At 46.1% G+C, this 24522-nt stretch overlaps 1 protein-coding gene and 1 long non-coding RNA gene across 2 annotated transcripts in view; one reads left to right on the forward strand and one right to left on the reverse strand.

Annotated features, from left to right (window-relative positions):
* LOC141079405 (uncharacterized) overlaps window positions 1–24522 on the forward strand; it is a 91860-nt gene that overhangs the window by 13320 nt on the left and 54018 nt on the right. The window lies entirely within an intron of this gene.
* ITGAE (integrin subunit alpha E) overlaps window positions 1–24522 on the reverse strand; it is a 265900-nt gene that overhangs the window by 13275 nt on the left and 228103 nt on the right. Inside the window, exons 29-30 of the mRNA XM_073565319.1 lie at window positions 9921–10019; window positions 7171–7266 (exon numbers count right to left, since the gene is read on the reverse strand). Of these exons, the coding sequence (XP_073421420.1) occupies window positions 7171–7266; window positions 9921–10019 (195 nt within the window). The remainder of the gene's footprint in view (window positions 1–7170; window positions 7267–9920; window positions 10020–24522) is intronic.

A 24522-nucleotide genomic window follows, 5' to 3' on the forward strand; every position in this document is an offset into this window, starting at 1 on the left:
TCCGACTAGGGCAAAAAAAGTCAGAGTTTCGTCCGAAACCAGACCCCAATGCAAGTCAATGGGGAATAAAAGTCTGCATTGAGCGGATGAATGTCATCTTAGTCAATAAAAAGTTAAATTGGAGTGCCCAGTGTCAGGCAGCTGCCACCAAAGCAAATAGGGTCATGGGATGCATTAGAAGAGGTCTGGGGACACGAGATGAAAACATAATTCTCCCTCTGTACAAATCACTTGTCAGACCACACTTGGAGTATTGTGTGCAATTTTGGACGCTGGTGCTCAAGAAAGACATTACTGAACTTGAAAGGGTTCAAAGGCGGGCTACTAAAATGATAAATGGAGTTGGTTCACTATAATACCCAGAAAGGTTATCAAAATTAGGTCTATTTACTCTAGAAAAGAGAAGAATTAGGTGAGACCTAATATATATGTACAAGTATATCAGAGGGCAATACAGAGATCTCTCCAATGAACTGTTTGTACCAAGGACTGTGACAAGAACAAGGGGGCATTCTCTTTGTTTGGAGGAAAGACAATTTCTGCACCAGCATAGAAGAGGGTTCTTCACAGTAAGAGCAGTGAGGCTCTGGAATTCTTTTCCTGAGGAAGTGGTGATGGCCAACTCACTGAATGAATTTAAGAAAGGAATGGATGCTTTTCTTGTGAGTAACAGTATAGAAGGTTACGAATAACAGAATATTATAGGTAGATGATTGACCCAGCTTAGGGGAAGGAATTTTTTTCCCTATGGAGATAATTGGCTTCTACTCTGTGGGTTTTTTGCCTTCCCCAGGATCAACAACGCAGAACAGCTGCACTAAAAAACAGGATTTTTGGGTTGCTTACCGTAAAATCTGTTTCTCAGAGCCTTCATTGGGGGACACAGAGACCATGGGTGTACGCTGCTGCCACTAGGAGGCTGACACTATGCACAAAAAAAAATAGCTCCTCCTCCGCAGTGTACACCCCACCGACCGGCAGGAAATTCCTCAGTTAGTGAGAAAGCAATAGGAGAAGTAACAGAATAGATTGAAAACAGAACAAACAACTCAACTGTAAACAACCCACAAACATAAGATTAGGAGTTGCAGAACATGGGAGGGTGCTGTGTCCCCCAATGAAGGCTCCGAGAAACAGATTTTATGGTAAGCAACCCAAAAATCCTGTTTTCTCTTTCGCCTCATTGGAGGGCACAGAGACCATGGGACGTCCCAAAGCAGTCCCTGGGGTGGGAAAAAACAAACTTCCATCAGGCCAGCGGACTCACCACCGCAGCCTGCAGGATCCTTCTACCTAGGCTGGCCAAAGCGTAGGTGTGGACCTTGTAGAATTTCACAAACGTGTGAACCGATGACCAGGTTGCAGCTTTGCAAAGCTGCAGCGCGGAAGCTCTGTGGCGCACCGCCCAGGAGGCACCCACTGCCCGGGTAGAGTGCGCTCTAATTCCCGGAGGGGCCACTCGATGTTTGACCCGGTAGGCCTCCAAAATTGCCGATCTGATCCAGCGAGCAATAGTAGCTTTGGAGGCCGGTTGACCTTTCTGCGCCCCATCTGGAATGATGAAGAGAGAGTCTGTCTTTCGCAAATTAGTCGTCCTAATTAGGTAGACCTTCATCGCCCTGACCAAGTCCAGCTTGTTCAAGGACCGCTCCCGAGGATGAGTTGGACTCGGACAAAAAGACGGGAGAACAATATCCTCATTGAGGTGGAAAGTGGACACCACCTTAGGAAGGAAAGAGGGCGGAGGCTGCAGAACTACCTTATCCTGGTGTAGCACCAAGAAGGGGGAGCGGCAAGAAAGAGCTGCCAATTCCGACACGTGCCGGATGGAGGTGATGGCTACCAGAAAGGCTACTTTCCAAGAAAGGAGAGGAAGGGAAACCTCTCTGAGAGGTTCAAAGGGAGGACCTTGCAGAACCTCGAGAACCAGATTAAGATCCCATGGATCTACGGGCGCTCGGTACGGAGGAGCCGTGTGAGCCACACCTTAAAGGAAGGTTTTGACCTGAGGACGGGAGGCCAACATCTTAAATAAAATGGACAGCGCCGAAACTTGACCCTTCAAAGAGCTGAGGGCAAGACCCGCATCCAGCCCTGCCTGAAGAAACGCCAGGACAGAAGGGAGCGAAAAACACATGGGCGCAATGCCATTGGCCTCGCACCAAGTGAAATAGGCCTTCCAGGTATGGTAATAAATCTTGGAAGACGATGGCTTTCTGGCTCAGATCATGGTATGAATAACTCGATCGGAGAGTCCTGATCGTTTCAAAACCTCGGTCTCAACAGCCACGCCGTTAAATTAAGCGGCTGAGAATTGGGGTGGCAAATCGGACCTTGAGACAGTAGATCTGCCCTGTCTGGAAGCTTCCAGGGGGCGTCCGTGAGAAGATTGACGATGTCCGCGAACCAAGACCTTCTGGGCCAATTCGGGGCGATGAGGATGACTGGAATTCCCTCTGCTTTGATCTTCTTCAACAGCTTGGGATGAAGAGGCAGGGGAGGGAACAGGTAGGGGAGCTCGAACTGCGACCAAGGAATGGCCAGAGCGTCAGCACCCACTGCAGGAGGATCTCGCGACCTGGATACAAACTGTGGGACTTTCCTGTTGAGGCGAGATGCCAGCAGATCTACGTCCGGGGTTCCCCATCGACGGCAAAGCTGATGAAATACCTCCGGATGTAGGGACCTCGCGGCTGAGAAAATCGGCGGCCCAGTTGTCTATGCCGGGTATGTGTACCGCGGAAATTGTCGGGACTGAAACCTTTGCCCAATGAAGAATCTTAGACACTTCTGCTAGGGCTGAGACACTCTGTGTCCCTCCTTGGCGGTTGACGTATGCCACCGCTGTGGCATTGTCTGTCTGAATCCGGACAGGCAGGCCCTTGAGGAGCCTCTCCCATTGAATGAGAAACAGATAAATTGCAGATAAATTGCACGTATCTCGAGGACGTTGATCGGCAGAGTCGTCTCTTGAGTCGACCACCGACCCTGAACAGTGTGGGTGCGGAACACTGCCCCCCAGCCGAGGAGACTGGCATCCATTGTTACAATCTGCCAGTGAATGGGAAGGAAAGACCGTCCCAAGGAGATGAGAGGTGACGCCAACCACCAGTTGAGGGACTGCCTGGTCTGATATGAAAGACGAACAGGGCGATCCAGGGAAAGAGCCGACCTGTTCCACCGCGACAGAATGGCGTGTTGGAGAGGTCTGGCATGAAATTGGGCAAAGGGAACTGCCTCTGTCGCCGCCACCATCTTTCCCAGGACTTTCATGGTTGTCCGGAGGGACGGAAATCGTGTGATCTGTAGCGATCGTATATCCTGCTGCAGGGAAACAAATCTTCTCTTGTGGGAGAAAGACCCTTGATCGACGAGTGTCGAACAATAGGCCCAGAAACACCAGACGTTGTGTCGGAAAAAGACAGGACTTTTTCCTGTTGACGAGCCACCCAAAATTGGACAGGGTGTCTAGGACGATCGTAAGACTTAGGCGAGCCTGTTGAAAAGACGGGGCTTTGATCAGAATGTCGTCGAGGTACGGAAAAAGAACAAGACCTCTGATCCTGAACAAGGCCATTAACGCTGCCATGATCTTTGTGAAAACTCTGGGTGCGGTGGCGAGACCGAAGGGCAGCGCAATGAACTGGTAATGTTCCTGGTGAATCGCAAAACGCAGGAATTTCTGATGTCCGGAGAATATGGGAACATGTAGATAGGCATCCTGGATGTCTATTGAACATATGAATTCCTGCTCCTCCATGGAAGCGATTACCGAACGAAGCGACTCCATCCTGAAATGCCGGAGTCGGACTCTCTTGTTGAGTAGCTTGAGATCCAGTATGGGTCGAACTTCCCCGTCTTTTTTCGGCACCACAAATAGGTTCGAATAAAACCCTGTGAAACGTTCTGTTTCGGGAACGGGCACAATCACCCCGGAACTGAGGAGAGAGGCGATGGCTGCATGGAACCCCGGAACTATGGCTGGATCTTTTGGAGGACGGGACTCGAATAAACGATCCCGTGGATGAGAAACGAACTCTATCTTGTATCCTGACGATACAACTTCCCTGACCCAAGCGTCCTCTACCGAGGCTAGTCAGACGTTCCTGAAGAAAAGGAGCCGACCTCCCAATTGGGAGGGCCCCTCGGGAGTTCGTTGACAGTCATGCTGATGTGGACCGTCCAGATCTGGACCTGGAGGGTCTGCCTTGGGAGGAGTGAGATCGCCAGGAGGGAGTGGGTCTGAAAGACACCTTCTTTCTATCCTGGCGTGCCTGCGGTCTTTGTTGGTTAGAGAAGTTCTCTGCCGTATTGAAGCGGCGGAAAGCCCGAAAGGGCCGAAACTGACGCCTTAGCGGGGGTCTGCAAGGCTTGGACTGAGAGAGGAGGGAACTCGTGCCTCCAGTGCCGTCTTTAATAATCTGGTCCAGTTGTGATCCAAAGAGGCGTGCTCCCTGAAAAGGCAGATTGGTAAGAGACTTCTTTGAAGATAAGTCTGCCTGCCAAGCCTTGAGCCAAATTGTACGTCGGATTGCCACTACGTTACTTGACGCCTGAACTGCGCAAAACGCGGCATCCAAGGAAGCAGAAAGCAGATAATCTCCTGCATGGGAAATCTGGTTGGCCAGACCGGCCAATTGTTCTGGTTGGGCCTTATCTAGGATGCCCTTGCGGAAATCCTCTGCCCAAGTGGCTATGGCCTGTGCTACCCACGATGAAGCAAAGACTGGACATAGCGCCGCTGCAGCCGCTTCGAATGCTGACTTAGCTAAGGATTCTATAATTCTATCATTAGAACCCTTTAGTGACGCCACACCTGAAAGCGGGAGAACCGTGTTATTAGAAAGTCTGGACATGGGTGGGTCCACCGAGGGAGAAGCAGACCAGTTGTCCGTGAGCTCTTTAGCAAACGGGTACAGCACTCCAAGGCGCTTCCCTCTTTGAAATCTTCGGGTCGGATTTTCTCTTTCCCTGGTAAGAATCTTTCCAAATTCGGAATGGGAAGGGAATACCCTGGAAGGTGTTTCTGCCCGTCTGAACGAAACCTCCTGATCTGAGGAATTCGCAGGGGCGTCAGATATTTCGAAGGTGTGATTGATCGCCGCAATGAGGTTCTGTACCGTAACCTTCATGTCCGCGTCCTGGTCCGAATCCAACTCTAAAATTCCTTCAGATGACATATCCAAGAACGCTTCCCCTGAGTCGGGTGAGGAGGCATGGGAGGGCGACTGCTGGGAAGGACTAAGTTGAGAAGAGAGGCCAGGGGAGGATTCCGGCCGGAGGTCCTGCCTGGGCCTTTTGCGGCTTCTGCTAGCTGGCTCAGATGGAAAGTCTTGCGACCTGCTGGACCCTGCAGAAGTGTCCAGGGGCAACTTATCAAGAATGGCCACTAGGGACTGCGACACTCTGGTGAGGTCTGCCACAGATTGTGAAAGAGACAAGGCCCAGGCAGGGATGGGGGGCTTCACTTTCACGTGGCTCACTAGATGGCTCTTGGACGGGGTCATGCTGAATGGGATTGCTGCAGTCCTGGCAGAGGGGAGTAGGCTGACCTGAGGGAAGTTTGCGATTGCAAGAGGAACATGCGAAGAACTGGTCTAGAGTGCCCGTAGGGGCCGGCGGACGGCCACGCTCAGACTTAGAATTAGACATGGTGAAGGAAGAAAAGAAGAAAGAAGAAAACTTGCAGAAAAGCCGGAAGGTTGGGGGACAGAAAGGCAGAGTATGGTGTCAGTCTGCAGTTGCAGAACTACTCACGGTCCCGTGTCCCCGAAAGAGACGTATTAGACTCTAGTAACTGGCAGGGGTCCGACAGAGAGCGCTGGCATCCGCTGTCATCTCCGGCTGTCAGGCTGCAAAGATGGCGGCAGCCTGATGTGAGGAAGCAAAAAACGCAGTTTCTGTGTTAAGAAGAAGGGCGGAGCTAGCCGTCTGCACCAGAGAGAAGAATCGCCCCCCCCTTTCCCAGCCACAAGACTAGAGAGGCGGTGGGAGGGCTTGGGGGCAGGCGGGATCGCAGCCGGCCTATGAAAAAGAACGGGGGGCGTGGCCGCGACGGGCGCGAAGGCCCAAACTAAATTTGAAATGGCGGCCACCTGTCAGCACGGGGCGGCACGGAAGATCTGCGGCGCAGCCGCGTTCGTCCCTAAAGAAGACGCCGCCAGAGCCCTGCTCCTAGACGCTGGCCTGCAGGAATACCGGCGGTGGGTGAAGAAAGTTCGCACCGCAGTCGGACCCAAAGGGGGATGCGGCGACCGTCGGAAGGCGCGAGCGGCCGAGAATCTGCGGCGCTATTTATGGAGCCGCTCCTGGCTTCATGTTCTGGTGCTCCAATAAAGGTACCTTCAGTATCCCACGCTGTCTGTTCATCCTTTACGTGTTCGCGCCTCGTCCAACCGACAGGCTCTGGTGGGCGAGTGGGTGGGAGGCGGGGGGGCAAGGACCATCCGTTTTCGCTGGCACATCACCTGTGCTGAATCTGTGGTCCACCCTGAGAACTCATAGCCTCTTTGTGGGAGTTCAGCTGTGACTGTTCACACTGTATCCCTCTTGAAACCTGAAAAGGAATGATGCACATCGAGGTAGATAAGGGTCCAATGAAAGACCCGTGTCCACCTCCTACTGACACTAAGCTAAACAGAGGAATTTCCTGCCGGTCGGTGGGGTGTACACTGCGGAGGAGGAGCTATTCTTTTTTTTGTGCATAGTGTCAGCCTCCTAGTGGCAGCAGCGTATACCCATGGTCTCTGTGTCCCCCAATGAGGTGAAAGAGAAATAGGCTGAACTAGATGGACATAAGGTCTTCCTTCAGCCTTCAAAACTATGTTACTATGTTACGTGCCAACTAGATTCTTCTGCACTTCTCTCAATAGAGAATGTGAAACTCTAGTCGGCACATGACAGCACGTATGCGATTAGCTTAGTTTTGGTCTTGTGACCGCCCACTCGCACAAGGGATACAGGGGAACTGTGATAGTTTGCGCATCACTGGAGACATATTCTTCTCAGCCCAGAAAATTACTTTGACTCCAATAAAGTGAATGGGGCTGAAGTATAATACCTCAAACAACTTGTAGACAGACACAGCACACGTTTTGGAAGATAGCAGCATTTTTCTGTTACCCTTTAATATCCTTGAGGGTTACATTTATACCACTGTCTTTAGCTCACCTGCGCCTTGTGTTCTTGTTCCTTTAGGTTTACATACAATGTTTGGTCATAAAGAATTTCTCCAGTGACATTTAGTTTTTGTGTTTCCTTTAGTATCTACAAATAGAACATAAATTTACAAATGTGCAAAAGATATTTGTGCATCGATGTAAACAAAGTGCACAGTAATATGGAGACGCTCATATCCTCAATGCTCCCGACCAAGGGGAGCCAACAAGTGGACCCCAATTCTGTAGATCTAGTGTTGTCTGTAATTTATACTCTTCATTACTGGAAGATACTCCATGGATCATCTACATCTGAGTTCCGATTGTCATTCATATTTTGGGGTTCAGGTATTTCACAAAGAAGCATGGAAAACCCCAGTAGTGCTACCAGGGAGTGGACATGGGGGCACAGGTCCTTCCTTCCCTCATTTAATTTGTTGTTCTTGTATTAAATTTGGTTAAACGTATACAGTGGGGAAAAAAAGTATTTAGTCAGTCAGCAATAGTGCAAGTTCCACCACTTAAAAAGATGAGAGGCGTCTGTAATTTACATCATAGGTAGACCTCAACTATGGGAGACAAACTGAGAAAAAAAAATCCAGAAAATCACATTGTCTGTTTTTTTTTCATTTTATTTGCATATTATGGTGGAAAATAAGTATTTGGTCAGAAACAAGCAATCAAGATTTCTGGCTCTCACAGACCTGTAACTTCTTCTTTAAGAGTCTCCTCTTTCCTCCACTCATTACCTGTAGTAATGGCACCTGTTTAAACTTATCAGTATAAAAAGACACCTGTGCACACCCTCAAACAGTCTGACTCCAAACTCCACTATGGTGAAGACCAAAGAGCTGTCAAAGGACACCAGAAACAAAATTGTAGCCCTGCACCAGGCTGGGAAGACTGAATCTGCAATAGCCAACCAGCTTGGAGTGAAGAAATCAACTGTGGGAGCAATAATTAGAAAATGGAAGACATACAAGACCACTGATAATCTCCCTCGATCTGGTGCTCCACGCAAAATCCCACCCCGTGGGGTCAGAATGATCACAAGAACGGTGAGCAAAAATCCCAGAACCACGCGGGGGGACCTAGTGAATGAACTGCAGAGAGCTGGGACCAATGTAACAAGGCCTACCATAAGTAACACACTACGCCACCATGGACTCAGATCCTGCAGTGCCAGACGTGTCCCACTGCTTAAGCCTGTACATGTCCGGGTCCGTCTGAAGTTTGCTAGAGAGCATTTGGATGATCCAGAGGAGTTTTGGGAGAATGTCCTATGGTCTGATGAAACCAAACTGGAACTGTTTGGTAGAAACACAACTTGTCGTGTTTGGAGGAAAAAGAATACTGAGTTGCATCCATCAAACACCATACCTACTGTAAAGCATGGTGGTGGAAACATCATGCTTTGGGGCTGTTTCTCTGCAAAGGGGCCAGGACGACTGATCCGGGTACATGAAAGAATGAATGGGGCCATGTATCGTGAGATTTTGAGTGCAAACCTCCTTCCATCAGCAAGGGCATTGAAGATGAAACGTGGCTGGGTCTTTCAACATGACAATGATCCAAAGCACACCGCCAGGGCAACGAAGGAGTGGCTTCGTAAGAAGCTTTTCAAGGTCCTGGAGTGGCCTAGCCAGTCTCCAGATCTCAACCCTATAGAAAACCTTTGGAGGGAGTTGAAAGTCCGTGTTGCCGAGCGAAAAGCCAAAAACATCACTGCTCTAGAGGAGATCTGCATGGAGGAATGGGCCAACATACCAACAACAGTGTGTGGCAACCTTGTGAAGACTTACAGAAAACGTTTGACCTCTGTCATTGCCAACAAAGGATATATCACAAAGTATTGAGATGAAATTTTGTTTCTGACCAAATACTTATTTTCCACCATAATATGCAAATAAAATGAAAAAAAAACAGACAATGTGATTTTCTGGATTTTTTTTTCTCAGTTTGTCTCCCATAGTTGAGGTCTACCTATGATGTAAATTACAGACGCCTCTCATCTTTTTAAGTGGTGGAACTTGCACTATTGCTGACTGACTAAATACTTTTTTTCCCCACTGTATATCTAATTAGGGGATTTGGGGGTATGCTATTAACATAAAGATGGTGCTATTACAATTCTGAGGACTGTTAATAATGTCTTCATATTTCTATTTGTCCGAGCAATGTATTTCAGGAACAAGGATAATGGTTGTGAATGGTTTCTTCCACCCTGTGTGACCGCTGGTGATTGGTCAGTTGAAAAAGGGCGGGAAAGTGAACTATATGAACAGCAGTTTCCGTCAGCTGCCTCATTCCAGCTGTGGAGAAACTGACACCCGCCCTTCCTCCCTGTTGATGTCATTGATCTTCATGGATTTGTCAAGGTGCAATATTAGTGAGACTAGTCGCCTGATGGTATCAGATGAATTGTTCTTGTTGGATTAAAGTCTCCTTGGGTAAAATCGCCCCTTTAGGTTGGGTCGATTGTTTCTTGAAGTTAAGAAAATATGAACTTATTCTTATTAAATTAATTTATTTATGGTTTATTATTTTATTTACATTTATTATTAATGTACGGTAATCTCATAATAAAGCACCTCGGCCATTGTTTTTACCATTAAGAAGCGTCGTGTGTCGTTTATTTATATATACCATGATCTTCTTTTTTGGGGATAGCTAATGGGCCTTGTGCCCCCATGGAAGAAGCAGCAAAGTAAGACGAATGAGAAATAGATGGACCTTGTAATCAACAAGGGAATCAATCCTTACCTCATCAAGTTTTTTCAAAAATAATCTTGTATTTATCTTTATCTCTTCCTTTCCAGATGTGACGTTGCACAAGATAAAGCAGCACATGATTTCCTTGTCCTGACAAATAGAAGTGGGTTTAATGAACACTGTAAATGCTTTGTATTGCTATGTCACTCGGTTTGATATTCTGCCAGTTATGTTTACCATGCAGGAACTCAAGGGTTTAGAGGCAAGTGATATGACATATCGTAAGGTTATATGATGGCACTGATTAAACTGTAGTGCGATCCAAGTGATTACACCGAAAGTTTTGGCACTTTATGGAGTGTTTGCTAGTTAATTTAGCCTATTATTTTACGACAATCAAAGTAAAGGTGGTAGTTGGTGAGATTTGTGCCAAATCTATTAAAAGATGGATGACTCTTAATATATATTTGATTCATTTTGTACTCTCTATAAGGTGAAAAAAAATCTACACATGCTATGAGCAAACAAAGGCACCATTTATTTTTATCCCAATTATTAAATTCGTATTATTTAAAGGAGCACTCCAAGGACGCACATTCATCTGAAAAGTATTGCGGTGCAGAGACCTGTTGGGTCTCTGCATTGCAATACATGCTGTGACGTTATGCATCACCCTAAGCAAGCACGACGAAGTCAGCTGAACCAGATATAGAAGAGAATGCCTTATGTCGTGGGAGTAGGGGAAGGTGAGAAGAATAGTTTTTTTTAAATGTGTTAAAGAACAGAGGAAGAATGGGGAACATTATTACTGGATGGGCCCTGGAGGAAGGAAAGTATACCAAGAAGGGGCCCAGTATGGGGGACATATATTACTGGAAGGGGCCCTGGATAGGGGACATTGTACCACCAAGATCATGGACATTATAACTGGAAGGGGCCCAGGAAGGTGGACATTATTACTAGAAGGGGCCATTATACCAGGGAGCAGCCCAGGATGGGAGAAATTATTACTGAAAAGGAACCAGGATTGTGGACATATATTACTGGAAGGGACCAGGATGGAGACATTAAACCAAAATAGGGGATATTAATATAGAAAGGTGTCAGGTTGGGAAATTTATACCAATAAATGGCCCAGAATGTTGGACATTAATGCTGGAAGGGGCCCGGGATGGGAACAGTGTTACTGGAAGGGGCAAAAGATGTTGGACATTATTACAGGAAGGGGCACAGATTAGTGGAAATTCTAACTGGAAGGGCCCAGGATGGGTGACATTAGTACAGGATGGGGGGGGACACATATGTCTTTATAGGATTTAGAACGCTACAAGGGCCGAGACACCTGACCAACATGCAGGTGGCTGGCAGTTCCAAAGTTTGCACCTGGGCCCTTTGGTCTCTTGTTAAGCCACTGAAAATATGAGCACACTGCTGAGCATTTCCTAACACATATGATGAGCATGCTGCGAAACCCTGTGTGAAGAGAATTTGCATCACAAATTAGTTGCATTTACAGTGCATGTTCTAGAGGTTTCCAATTCCCCTTCCCCAAATGAAAAATATCTGCACGAAAATCAAACTATATCATAGATATGAAAATCCACAACATTGTCATTCACTGTGGATTTTACCCTTTGCAATGCATTGTCTAAAAGCTGCGGTGGTCAGTAAAATAGTCGGTACCGAAATAATTTTCTTTCCAATGCTATTTCATGATACATTCCAATTCACATTATACATTACATTTGTAAACCGCGTCGGACTGGCCCACCGGGGAACCGGAGGATTCTCCGGTGGGCCCTGGCATCTGGTGGGCCCTGGCACCTGCTGGCATACAGGGCCAGCAGTTGCCTAGGGCCCCCGCTGCTCCAGGGGCCCCCAGCCAGTGGTGTGTCGCACACCATGCAGCTGCTATGGGGGCCCCTGCCAGCGGAGCAGCAGCGGGTGTCAGGAGGCAGGAGCCCCTGTCCCCGCTGCTAAAGAGAAATGAATATTCACTGCGAAGCAGTGAATATCATTTCACAGTCTCCACCCCCAGAGGCCCCGCCCCCAGCCCAGTAAGCCGCTCTGCATCAGGGCTGGCGCCGCCCTCAGTCCTCTCTGCTCCTGGCTCACAGTCAGTGCGCGATGACGTCACTACATCGCGCATCCGCTGTGTGTCTGCCAGAGGGGGCAGCTCCTGACACTGAAGCCGGAATCAGCGTGGGAGCGAGGAGGAGAGGTGAGTATCGTGTTTTTTTTTTTTTTTTATATCTCTCTCTCGCTCTCTCTATCTGTCTCTATCTATCTATCTATCTCTCTATATATCTCTCTCTCTATCTCTCTTATATCTATCTATCTTTCTCTATCTATTATCTATATCTATCTATCTCTATCTCTATCTATTATCTATATCTATCTCTATTGCTCTATCTTTATATCTATCTTTCTATCTCTACATCTATCTATCTATCTCTATATCTTTCTATATATCTCTATATCTATCTATTATGTCTATCTATCTCTATATCTATCTATCTTACTCTATCTATCTCTATATCTATTATCTCTATATTTATTATCTATCTAGCTACCATCTATATCTATCTATCTTTATCTATATATATCTCTATCTAATATCTATATCTATCTATCTCTATACCTATCTATCTATTTATCTATCCGTTATCTATCTCTATATCTTTTCTCTGTATCTATCTATCTCTATATCTATATCTCTCGCTATCTATCGCTCTATCTCTATATCTATCTCTATATCTATCTTTATATCTATATATCTATCTCTATCTATCTCTATATCTATCTCTATTTCTCTCTATATCTTTCTCTATATCTCTATAGCTATCTATCTCTATATCTCTATCTCTATATCTATCTCTCTGTATATCTATCTATCGCTCTATCTCTATATCTCTATAGCTATCTATCTATATATCTCTATCTATCTCTGTATCTATCTCTCTGTATATCTATCTATCGCTCTATCTCTATATCTATATATCTATCTATCTTTATCTATTTATCTCTATATCTTTTCTCTGTATCTATCTCTCTCTATATCTATATCTATCTATCTCTATATATATCTATTATCTCTATATCTATATCTATTTCTCTCTAGTCTCTATATCTCTCTCTATATCTATTTATCTCTATCTCTATATCTATATATCTATCTATCTTTATCTATTTATCTCTATATCTTTTCTCTGTATCTATCTCTCTCTATATCTATATCTATCTATCTATCTCTATATATATCTATTATCTCTATATCTATTTCTCTCTATATCTCTCTCTATATCTATCTATTTATCTCTATCTCTATATCTATCTCTCTGTATATCTATCTATCTTTCTATCTCTATATCTATCTCTATATCTATCTATCTATTTATCTCTATCTATCTATTTATCTCTATCTATTATCTATATCTATCTCTATCTATCGCTCTATCTCTATATCTATCTTTCTATCTCTACATCTATCTCTATATCTATCTTTCTATCTATATCTATCTATATCTATCTATCTAGCTATCTCTATTATCTATATCTACCTATCTCTATATATTTCTATCTTACTCTATCTCTATATCTATCTGTTATCTCTATATTTATTATCTATCTTTATCTATCTATCTCTATCTATTATCTATATCTATATCTATCTCTATCTATTTATCTATCTCTGTATCTGTCTCTCTCTATATCTATCTCTCTCTATCTACCGCTCTCTCTATCTCAATCTATCTTTATATCTATATCTATCTATCTCTATATCTATTATCTCTATATCTATCTACCTATCTATCTCTATATCTATCTCTATATATATATCTGTTTCTCTCTATATCTATCTCTATATCTCTCTCTATAGCTATCTATATATTATCTCTATATCTATCTATCTATATATTATCTCTATATCTATCTATCTATCTCTATATCCATATCTATCTCTATATCTATCTAACTCTATATCTATCTTTCTATCTAACACTATATCTCTATATCTATCTCTATATCTCATTATCTATCAATCTCTATCTCTATCTCTCTTTATCTATCTATTGATCTATCCATCTATCTCTATATCTATCTCTATATCTATCTATTATATCTATCTATTATCTCTATTATCTATATCTATCTATCTATCTATCTAGCTATCTCTATCTATCTCTATATCTCTCTATATCTATCTTTCTAACTCTATATCTATCTATCTATCTCTATACATATCTCTATATCTAGCTATTATCTCTATATCTATCTTTCTATATCTATCTGTCTCTATATCTATCTCTATCTATCTATCTCTATATCTATTATCTCTATATCTATCTATCTCTATATATCTCTATATCTATTTTTATTTATAGCCATCTATCTATATATATTTATCTCTATATCTATCTATATATGTCTATATTATTATTATTATTATATCTGTATATCTCTATCTATTATCTATCTCTATCTATTATCTATATCTATCTATATATCTATCTCTATATCTTTCTATTTATAGCTATCTATCTCTATATCTATCTATCTATCTATCTATCTATCTTCTATCTATCTCTATATCTACCTATCTATCTATCTATATTTCTTTCTATATCTATCTTTATATCTATCTCTATCTATCTCTATCTATCTCTATCTATCTCTATGAATCTTTCTATCTATATCTATCCATTATCTACTTTCTATCCATTATCTACTATCTATCTCTATATCTATCTATTTCTACATCTATCTTTCTATCTATATCTATCTAACTCTATATCTATATATCTATATAGCATTATACCCTATGAGGGGGTGCATTATTCCCTATGAGGGGGGCAGTATTATACCCTATGAGGGGGCAGCATTATACCCTATGAGGAGGCAGCATTATACCCTATGAAGAGGGCAGCATTATTCCCTATGAAGAGGCAGCATTATACCCTATGAGGGGGGCAGCATTATACCCTATGAGGGGGGCAGTATTATACCCTATGAGGGGGGCAGTATTATACCCTATGAGGGGGGCAGTATTATACCCTATGAGGGGAGCAGTATTATATTCTATGAGATGGCTGCATTATATTCTATGAGATGGCTGCATTATACTATGTGAGGGGGCTGCTTTATATTCTATGAGGGGGCTACCCCAACTCCTGCTACATAATTAAGACATGTACAACCTTATATTATACCCAGATATTAGCGTGTTTTACCGCATAATTGGTGGTCTGGTATTTAACTCTATGCAGCTACATAGTGGGCCCCAAGAATGATTTTCTCTGGTGGGCCCAAGGTGTTCCAGTCCGACGCTGTTTGTAAAGGTATAAAAATACATATCTTTCTTGTAAGAAAATATTAAATGTTAACCTACTGCCATCTTGTGAGAAGTTCAAGTAAATTGCCTGTGATTTTATCTGCATTTAGGGTTAGTGTTGGGTAACATATGGCGCAACCTTATTGATGAAGTAGGTTATTAGTATATCGAGCTGAGTGTTTTAAAAAGGAGAGGTTCCCGAAATGTTGCTACAAGTGCAGACATTTGGTCCCTGATGCAGCGTCTCGGTTGGATATGGTGGAATTAAGGCTGTTACATCTCGTTCATACTAACTTCTCCCTGGTTAAAGTGATGAAAGATTTAATTACTGTAAATTTATGTGGAAGAAAAATGTATAATGTGAATTGGAAGCATTGGACAAAAGACAAAAGAAATGTTTGGTATCGGCGAGTTTATTGACCGGCAATGAATGGCAGCTTTGTGGAGAAGATGTGTTACGGTTAGAGTTGAGCGAAACGGGTCGAAAAAATTCAAAAGTCGCCGACTTTTGGCAAAGTCGGGTTTCATGAAACGAAACCCGACCCTAGGATGAGGTCGGCCACGAGGTCGGCGACTTACGCGCCAAAGTCGCGTTTCAAAAGTTTGTTTTGCGCTCTTTTTCAGCCAATCAGGATCCACGGACACTGTGGGCAACGTGATGACATGGGCACGGGTCACCACCATCTTTCATAAGGGCATGCAAGTGATTGGCTTGCTTTGGTGGGCGTCACAGGGGGTATAAAAGGGCGTGCACGCCGACCGCCATCTTACTTCTGCCGATCTTAGCATAGGGAGAGGTTGCTGCTGATTCTGTAGGGAGAGCGTTAGGCAGGGAAGAAGACAGAAAAACTGCTTCTGCTGCTAGCGATTTGGCCTGCACAACACACCAGTCACTGTGTGTGCAGTGCAAGGGGAGGCTATATAGTGGTGTATCAGTGGTGTTGGTTGTTGGGCTGCCTTCTAAGGCTTCCTGACAGGCTGGCATTGCTGTTTACCCACTGCTCCGCAAACTGCTTTTTTAAAAGCAATCCAATCTCCCTTATCCTCTAGTCACTTTGGTCACAGCTGCGCCATCGAGCCTGTCACACAGCGCTCAGATATTCATTGGGCCTCAAACTGCTTTTTTAAAAGCAAGCCCAATTTTTTTTTTTGTCCTGCTGAGAAGAAAAAAAAACTGCTTCTGCTGCTGATAGCAATTTGGCCTGCACAACACACCAGTCACTGTGTGTGCAGTGCAAGGGGAGGCTATATTGTGGTGTATCAGTAGTGTTGGTTGTTGGGCTGCCTTTTAAGGCTTCCTGACAGGCTGGCATTGCTGTTTACCCACTGCTCCGCAAACTGCTTTTTTAAAAGCAATCCAATCTCCCTTATCCTCTAGTCACTTTGGTCACAGCTGTGCCATCGAGCCTGTCACATAGCGCTCAGATATTCATTGGGCCTCACACAATCCAAAAGTGTCCAGTGTCCAAAAGTGTGTGCAGAGATTCAAAATCTCCCTTATCCTCTAGTCACTTAGGTCACAGCTGTGCCATCGAGCCTTTCACATAGCGCTCAGATATTCATTGGGCCTCACACAATCCAAAAGTGTCCAGTGTCCAAAAGTGTGTGCAGAGATTCAAAATCTCACTTATCCTCTAGTCACTTAGGTCACAGCTGTGCCATCGAGCCTGTCTCATAGTGCTCAGATATTCATTGGGCCTCACACAATCCAAAAGTGTCCAGTGTCCAAAAGTGTGTGCAGAGATTCAAAATCTCCCTTATCCTCTAGTCACTTAGGTCACAGCTGTGCCATCGAGCCTGTCACATAGCGCTCAGATATTCATTGGGCCTCACACAATCCAAAAGTGTCCAGTGTCCAAAAGTGTGTGCAGAGATTCAAAATATCACTTATCCTCTAGTCACTTAGGTCACAGCTGTGCCATCGAGCCTGTCACATAGCGCTCAGATATCAGTGGGCCTCACAAAATCCAAAAGTGTCCAGTGTCCAAGTGTGCAGAGATTCAAAATCTCACTTATCCTCTAGTCACTTAGGTCACAGCTGTGCCATCGAGCCTGTCACATAGCGCTCAGATATCAGTGGGCCTCACACAATCCAAAAGTGTCCAGTGTCCAAAAGTGTGTGCAGAGATTCAAAATCTCACTTATCCTCTAGTCACTTAGGTCACAGCTGTGCCATCGAGCCTGTCACATAGCGCTCAGATATTCATTGGGCCTCACACAATCCAAAAGTGTCCAGTGTCCAAAAGTGTGTGCAGAGATTCAAGATCTCACTTATCCTCTAGTCACTTAGGTCACAGCTGTGCCATCGAGCCTGTCACATAGCGCTCAGATATTCATTGGGCCTCACACAATCCAAAAGTGTCCAGTGTCCAAAAGTGTGTGCAGAAATTCAAAATCTCCCCTGTCCTATAGACACCTTGTACCTTGTTTTACATACTATATAGTTTGTTGGATTTTGTCTACATTTCTACCAAAAATGAGGAAGGCTGGTGGAAGAGGCCGTGGAATTGGGTGGGGGTTGGCAGCTGGTAATGATGGTGTTGGTGGTGGATCTGATGGTAGTGGCAAGAGCAAAATAGGACCGAATGCAGGAGGTGTTGAGCCTGCGTCATCGTCTGGCTACATAAGGCCTCGAACGCTTAGTTTTCTAGGAGTTGGCAAACCGCTTTTAAAGCCAGAGCATCAGGAAAAAGTTTTGTCTTACATTGCTGACTCAGCCTCCAGCTCTATCGCCTCCTCTTCTTCAGTTGTAAAAAGTAAAAGCACTGAGTCGTCATTGGAGGCTCATGTTCATGAACCACACCTTTCCTTGTGTCCTTCACCCCAACCAAGATTGAAGGATGACGCAGGCCATACTACTGATTACTCCATGGAGCTGTTTTCACATACCATGCCTGGATTATCAAGTGAAATGGTGAATTACCCAGGCCAAGATGAATCTGACATGGAGTGCACTGATGCACAGCCGCTGATGGATGATTCTGCTGGTACATTCACTCAGAGCACTACATTGTCCTCGCAGTGTACAGAGCCAGATTCTGACCCTGATGAGACTCAGGTGCCCCTTCCCGCACACTATACCACCATACACGGTGACACAGAGGAAGGTGCACATGACATAGAAGAGGAGGTGATGGATGACCCAGTTGTTGACCCAGATTGGCATCCATTGGGGGAAGAGGGTGCTGCTTCCAATAGCTCAGATGAGGAGCATCCACAGCAGACATCGACATCGCAACAGCTGTTATCTGGCAGGCCCGGAGCACTCCAAAGACAGGTTCCAAACATCAAAAGAGTTGCTGGACAGCTTGTCCAGAGGGTCAAAAGATCACAGCGTGCTAGGCCGCAAAATGTCTGCCAAAGTAGGAAGAGTGCAGTGTGGCACTTTTTTGAACAAAATCCTCATGATCAGGCCAAGGTTATCTGTAAGAAGTGCGCAAAGACCTTTAGCCGAGGGAAAAATCTGAAAAATTTGAATACCAGTTGCATGCTTAGACATTTAACCTGCATGCACTTGCAAGCGTGGACACAACACCAAACCTCAAGTGCCTCATGTGCAACTGATCACAACGAAGGTAGTCAGCAACGCTACATTGTTTCCCCCACTGTAAGCCCACCGGTTAGCACAGCAGCAAATGTTGAGGTGTCGTTGCAAGGCCACAGCAGTCAGGGAATCCCACTGTTATATCAACGAAAGACTGATTCTAGGCCATCAGAAAGAACACCAACTCCATCACCATCATCAACCCTCTCTCAGTCCGCCCTGTCCACCGCTACTTCCACCATATGCAGCTCTCAAGTCCAGCTCACCCTCCCAGACACTATGAGTAGGTCAAGAAAGTACTCAGTCTCTCATCCGCGTACACTGGGTTTGAACGCCCACATTGCCAAACTAATCTCGTTTGAGATGATGCCCTTTCGGTTGGTGGAAAGCACAGCTTTCCACGAACTCATGGCCTATGCAGTACCACGCTATGACCTACCCAGTCGCCACTTCTTCTCTCGCAAAGCCATCCCAGCCCTCCACCATCACGTGAAAGACCGCATTGTCCATGCACTCAAGCAGTCAGTGAGCGGAAAGGTGCACCTCACTACTGATGCATGGTCCAGTCGGCATGGCCAGGGCCGTTACGTGTCCATCACTGCGCACTGGGTTAATGTGGTGGATGCAGGGTCCACAGGGGACAGCGGTGGTGGGACAGTGCTGCCTAGCCCACGGTATAGGAAACAGTTGGCTGTAGGCGTTCCACCCTCCTCCTCCTCCTCCAGAAGCGAAAGCTCGTCCACAGAGCGCAGTCGTACGAGCACTCCATCTGCAGCTGCCACTGTTGCACACGATGTGTCCCCCTATCGAGCAGCTAGTGGAAAGCGTCAGCAGGCTGTGTTGCAGATGATGTGTTTGGGCGACAGACATACCGCCGAGGTGCTGGCCGAGTACTTGAAGCGACAAACTGAGTAATGGCTGGGCAGTGTACATCTTGAGGCAGGCAAGGTAGTTAGTGATAACGGCCGTAATTTTGTGGCAGCCATAGCCCTTTCAAAACTCAGCCACATATCTTGCTTGGCTCACACCTTGAACCTGGTGGTGCAGTGCTTCCTCAAAAATTATCCGGAGTTAACAGCCCTGCTCCAGAAGGTGCGAAGACTGTGCGCGCACATCCGCCGGTCGCCTGTACACTCCGTTCGTATGCAGAAGCTGCAGCGATTGCTCCACCTTCCCAACCACCGCCTCATTATCGACATTGCAACAAGGTGGAACTCCACCCTGCACATGGTGGAGCGGCTGTGCGAGCAGAGGCAGGCCATAATGCATTTGTGGGAGGATACACGGCCAGGCACTTTGAGAGCAGACATGGAGTTGACAGGTGTGCAGTGGTCGAAGATGAAAGACCTTTGTAAGGTCCTTCAGTGTTTTGAGGAATGCACACGGCTGGTAAGCGCAGACGACGCCATCCTAAGCATGAGCATCCCACTTATGCGTCTGCTCATGCAAACTTTGACGCACCTTAAGGAGCAGGCGTCTGCAGCCAATGTTGATGAGGAGGAAGAGGAGGAGGGAATCCTTGATGACATTCAGCCATTGTCTGCTCAGGGACCTCTCCTGGACGAGGTGGAGGAAGAAGAGGAGGAGGAGGATGATGATGGGGATGATTACTTAGGGGAGGAGGATGCATCTCGTGGGGTCAAGTGAAAATGTTGGCGTGGCAAGGTCTGGTACAGGGTTTGTGCGTGACTGGAGGGATGTGGATTTGCCAGAAAGTGCTCCTCCAACCAGCACTCGCAGTGCATCATTGACACCGGGAACATTGGCCCACATGTCAGATTATGCCTTGCGGATCCTAAAAAGGGACCCCCGCATTGCCAAAATGATGAACGATGACGACTACTGGTTGGCCAGCATCCTGGATCCACGCTATAAAGGCAAATTACAAAACATCATGCCACAGGAGAACCTTGACCTAATATTGGCTAATAAACAAGCAACTCTGGTAAATCGGTTGCTTGAGGCATTCCCCGCACACAGCAGCGGTGATGGTTCTCACACGAGCTGTACGGGCCGGGGGCAGCTTGGCAGAGGTGTTCGTGGTGCACACAGCAGAAGTGGCGTTGGAGACAGGGGTTTCATGACAATGTTGTGGACTGATTTTTCAAATACCGCTCACACAACTGGTAATACTGCATCGATGGAAAGTGACAGGAGACAGCAGTTGTCAACCATGGTTACAAACTACTTTTCCTCCCATATCGATGTTCTCCCACACAGGTCATTCCCCTTTGACTATTGGGCCGCTAAACTGGACACCTGGCCTGAATTGGCCCAATATGCCTTACAGGAGCTCGCTTGCCCAGCTGCAAGTGTGCTATCGGAAAGAGTCTTCAGTGCAGCTGGATCAATCCTGACAGAAAAAAGGACCCGTCTATCAACCCAAAATGTGGATGATCTAACCTTCATTAAAATGAACCATGCATGGGTTTCCAAGGATTTTGTCCCACCTTCCCCTGATGACACATAGGGTGACAGAAAAATGGCTTGCTTTGGTCCACCTCTTCCTGGAACTTGACCTATTCAGCCTTTTGCATCAGCTGAATGTCCAACATCAACATATGCCACTTTCTAAAACTCCCTAACTGTGCTGCCTCCCCCTCCATGGCCGGGGTCACCACCTAGCGCACGACACCGTGCGAGTGCCGTTGCCCTGGACAGGTGGGTAGGCCGACTCTTGGGCGCGGGCACTGGCACAGGGTCCCTCATAGTGCAATCAAGTGTCTCTGACGGTGGTGGTGCACACCCGCCGTCAGACACACCGCTGTACTATGAGGGGCCCAGTGCCAGTACCGACGCCCACGAGTGGGCCCCCTTGCTTGGACAGGGCCCCAGCATTTGCAATCTTTACCTCTCCCTGCTCCTCCGCTGTGTAATCTGGGCCATCAAATCCATACTGTGCCTGACACCGTCTGAGCCTGCCTCCTGAGACATATATTTTGAACGTGTAAGCTATCCATACATGTTAACCGGGGATACGGTACCCTTTCTAACCTTTGTGCAATCACGTGCAATCCATACTGGGCCTAACACCGTCTGAGCCTGCCTCCTGAGACATATATTTTGAACGTGTATGCTATCCATACATGTTATCCGGGGATACGGTACCCTTTCTAACCTTTGTGCAATCACGTGCAATCCATACTGGGCCTAACACCGTCTGAGCCTGCCTCCTGAGACATATATTTTGAATGTGTACGCTATCCATACATGTTATCTGGGGATACGGTACCCTTTCTAACCTTTGTGCAATCACGTGCAATCCATACTGGGCCTAACACCGTCTGAGCCTGCCTCCTGAGACATATATTTTGAATGTGTACGCTATCCATACATGTTATCCGGGGAGACGGTACCCTTTCTAACCTTTGTGCAATCACGTGCAATCCATACTGGGCCTAACACCGTCTGAGCCTGCCTCCTGAGACATATATTTTGAATGTGTACGCTATCCATACATGTTATCCGGGGATACGGTACCCTTTCTAACCTTTGTGCAATCACGTGCAATCCATACTGGGCCTAACACCGTCTGAGCCTGCCTCCTGAGACATATATTTTGAATGTGTACGCTATCCATACATGTTATCTGGGGATACGGTACCCTTTCTAACCTTTGTGCAATCACGTGCAATCCATACTGGGCCTAACACCGTCTGAGCCTGCCTCCTGAGACATATATTTTGAATGTGTACGCTATCCATACATGTTATCCGGGGATACGGTACCCTTTCTAACCTTTGTGGAATCACGTGCAATCCATACTGGGCCTAACACCGTCTGAGCCTGCCTCCTGAGACATATATTTTGAATGTGTACGCTATCCATACATGTTATCCGGGGATACGGTACCCTTTCTAACCTTTGTGCAATCACGTGCAATCCATACTGGGCCTAACACCGTCTGAGCCTGCCTCCTGAGACATATATTTTGAATGTGTACGCTATCCATACATGTTATCCGGGGATACGGTACCCTTTCTAACCTTTGTGCAATCACGTGCAATCCATACTGGGCCTAACACCGTCTGAGCCTGCCTCCTGAGACATATATTTTGAATGTGTACGCTATCCATACATGTTATCCGGGGATACGGTACCCTTTCTAATCTTTGTGCAATCACGTGCAATCCATACTGGGCCTAACACCGTCTGAGCCTGCCTCCTGAGACATATATTTTGAATATGTACGCTATCCATACATGTTATCCGGGGATACGGTACCCTTTCTAACCTTTGTGCAATCACGTGCAATCCATACTGGGCCTAACACCGTCTGAGCCTGCCTCCTGAGACATATATTTTGAATGTGTACGCTATCCATACATGTTATCCGGGGATACGGTACCCTTTCTAACCTTTGTGCAATCACGTGCAATCCATACTGGGCCTAACACCGTCTGAGCCTGCCTCCTGAGACATATATTTTGAATGTGTACGCTATCCATACATGTTATCTGGGGATACGGTACCCTTTCTAACCTTTGTGCAATCACGTGTAATCCATACTGGGCGTGAGAACGGCTGGCGAGCTGTTAAGCAAGCTACAGCACCTGTGGTTTGCACACGTAAGTTTTTCATTTTTTCAGGAATGACGGTTAGGCCTAATTCCGGAACTGCAGTTGACCTGCACTTACTGGGAAATCATTGTTCGCGGGTAATAATTGTAATCAGTGATCCCCATCACTAACGTTTTTCTGCGGGTTATCTGCACCTGTAAGCGACAAACGCTGGCCTTTTCAGTGTAGCGCACATGCAGCCACGGACATGTAAGGGCATGACACACCAGTTATTGGCCAATCTCATGTTCCAGAGCCTCACGTGTCCCTCTAGTAAGCCGGACTCGGACCGCGGGGCATGACGGAGTCTCGTTCGTTAACGGAATTAAGCTTGCAATGTGTGCATCTGTTCTGTAGCTGGCATGGTTGAGGTTTCCCAGGTGGAGTCGAATTTAACCGTAGGCTCCACTCCTGGTGGTGCCCTTCTGGACATTCCTTTAAGGTTCAGCTTTGCAACCATACTGCCCACGTAAAACAAACAATTTGCCTTCATGAACGCTGTTTGGAGGGTCATGACTCGTGGGAATAACACTGCCCAATCAGTTAACCTGCTAGAGAGATCCTTCGTTGCTCCCAAGCATGACATCACACTCCCTAGGAGGAAGGTAATGCCACTGTGGCGACCGTACTCCTGGGGGCGACACAAGTGCACTGATGCCCAGCCACTGCTCAATGAATCTGCTGGTACATTGACCCAGACCACTACATTCCCCTCGCACGCTACACGGCCTGAATCTGACCCTGATGAAACTCAGGTTACCCTTCCCATATACAGTTCCATCTTACACGATGACAAAGAGGAAGCTGCAGATGAAAGTGCAGGTTCGGCCCACCTGCCGTCAGACACAGCACCGTACTATCAGGGGCCCTGTGCCAGTGCCGTCGCCAACGAGTGGGCCCCCCCTGCTTGCCCAGGATCACAGCACTTGCAAGGTTGAAATACTGTGCAGTGAGATGGAAGATAGGGACGACGAGGAGTCCAGACTAGTACAGGGATTCCCTAGCGAGGAGACTTATTTGATTGTTTTCAATGTTGGGACAGCAATTTTTGGGGAGCACGTTACTCTGGAGAATGATAGATGGGGCCCACCATACACTGGAACATTCCAAAGGTGGACATCAGACACTGGAGCAGCATTTACAGGGCCCATTATACACTAGAGCATTAGAAATGGGGCCCATTATGTTTGGAGCATTATTTGGGCCCATAAGACAGTG

This window comes from Dendrobates tinctorius, unplaced genomic scaffold, assembly GCF_039654945.1.
Source record: "Dendrobates tinctorius isolate UK_male_01 unplaced genomic scaffold, ASM3965494v1 ptg000016l, whole genome shotgun sequence".
NCBI lineage: Eukaryota > Metazoa > Chordata > Amphibia > Anura > Dendrobatidae > Dendrobates > Dendrobates tinctorius.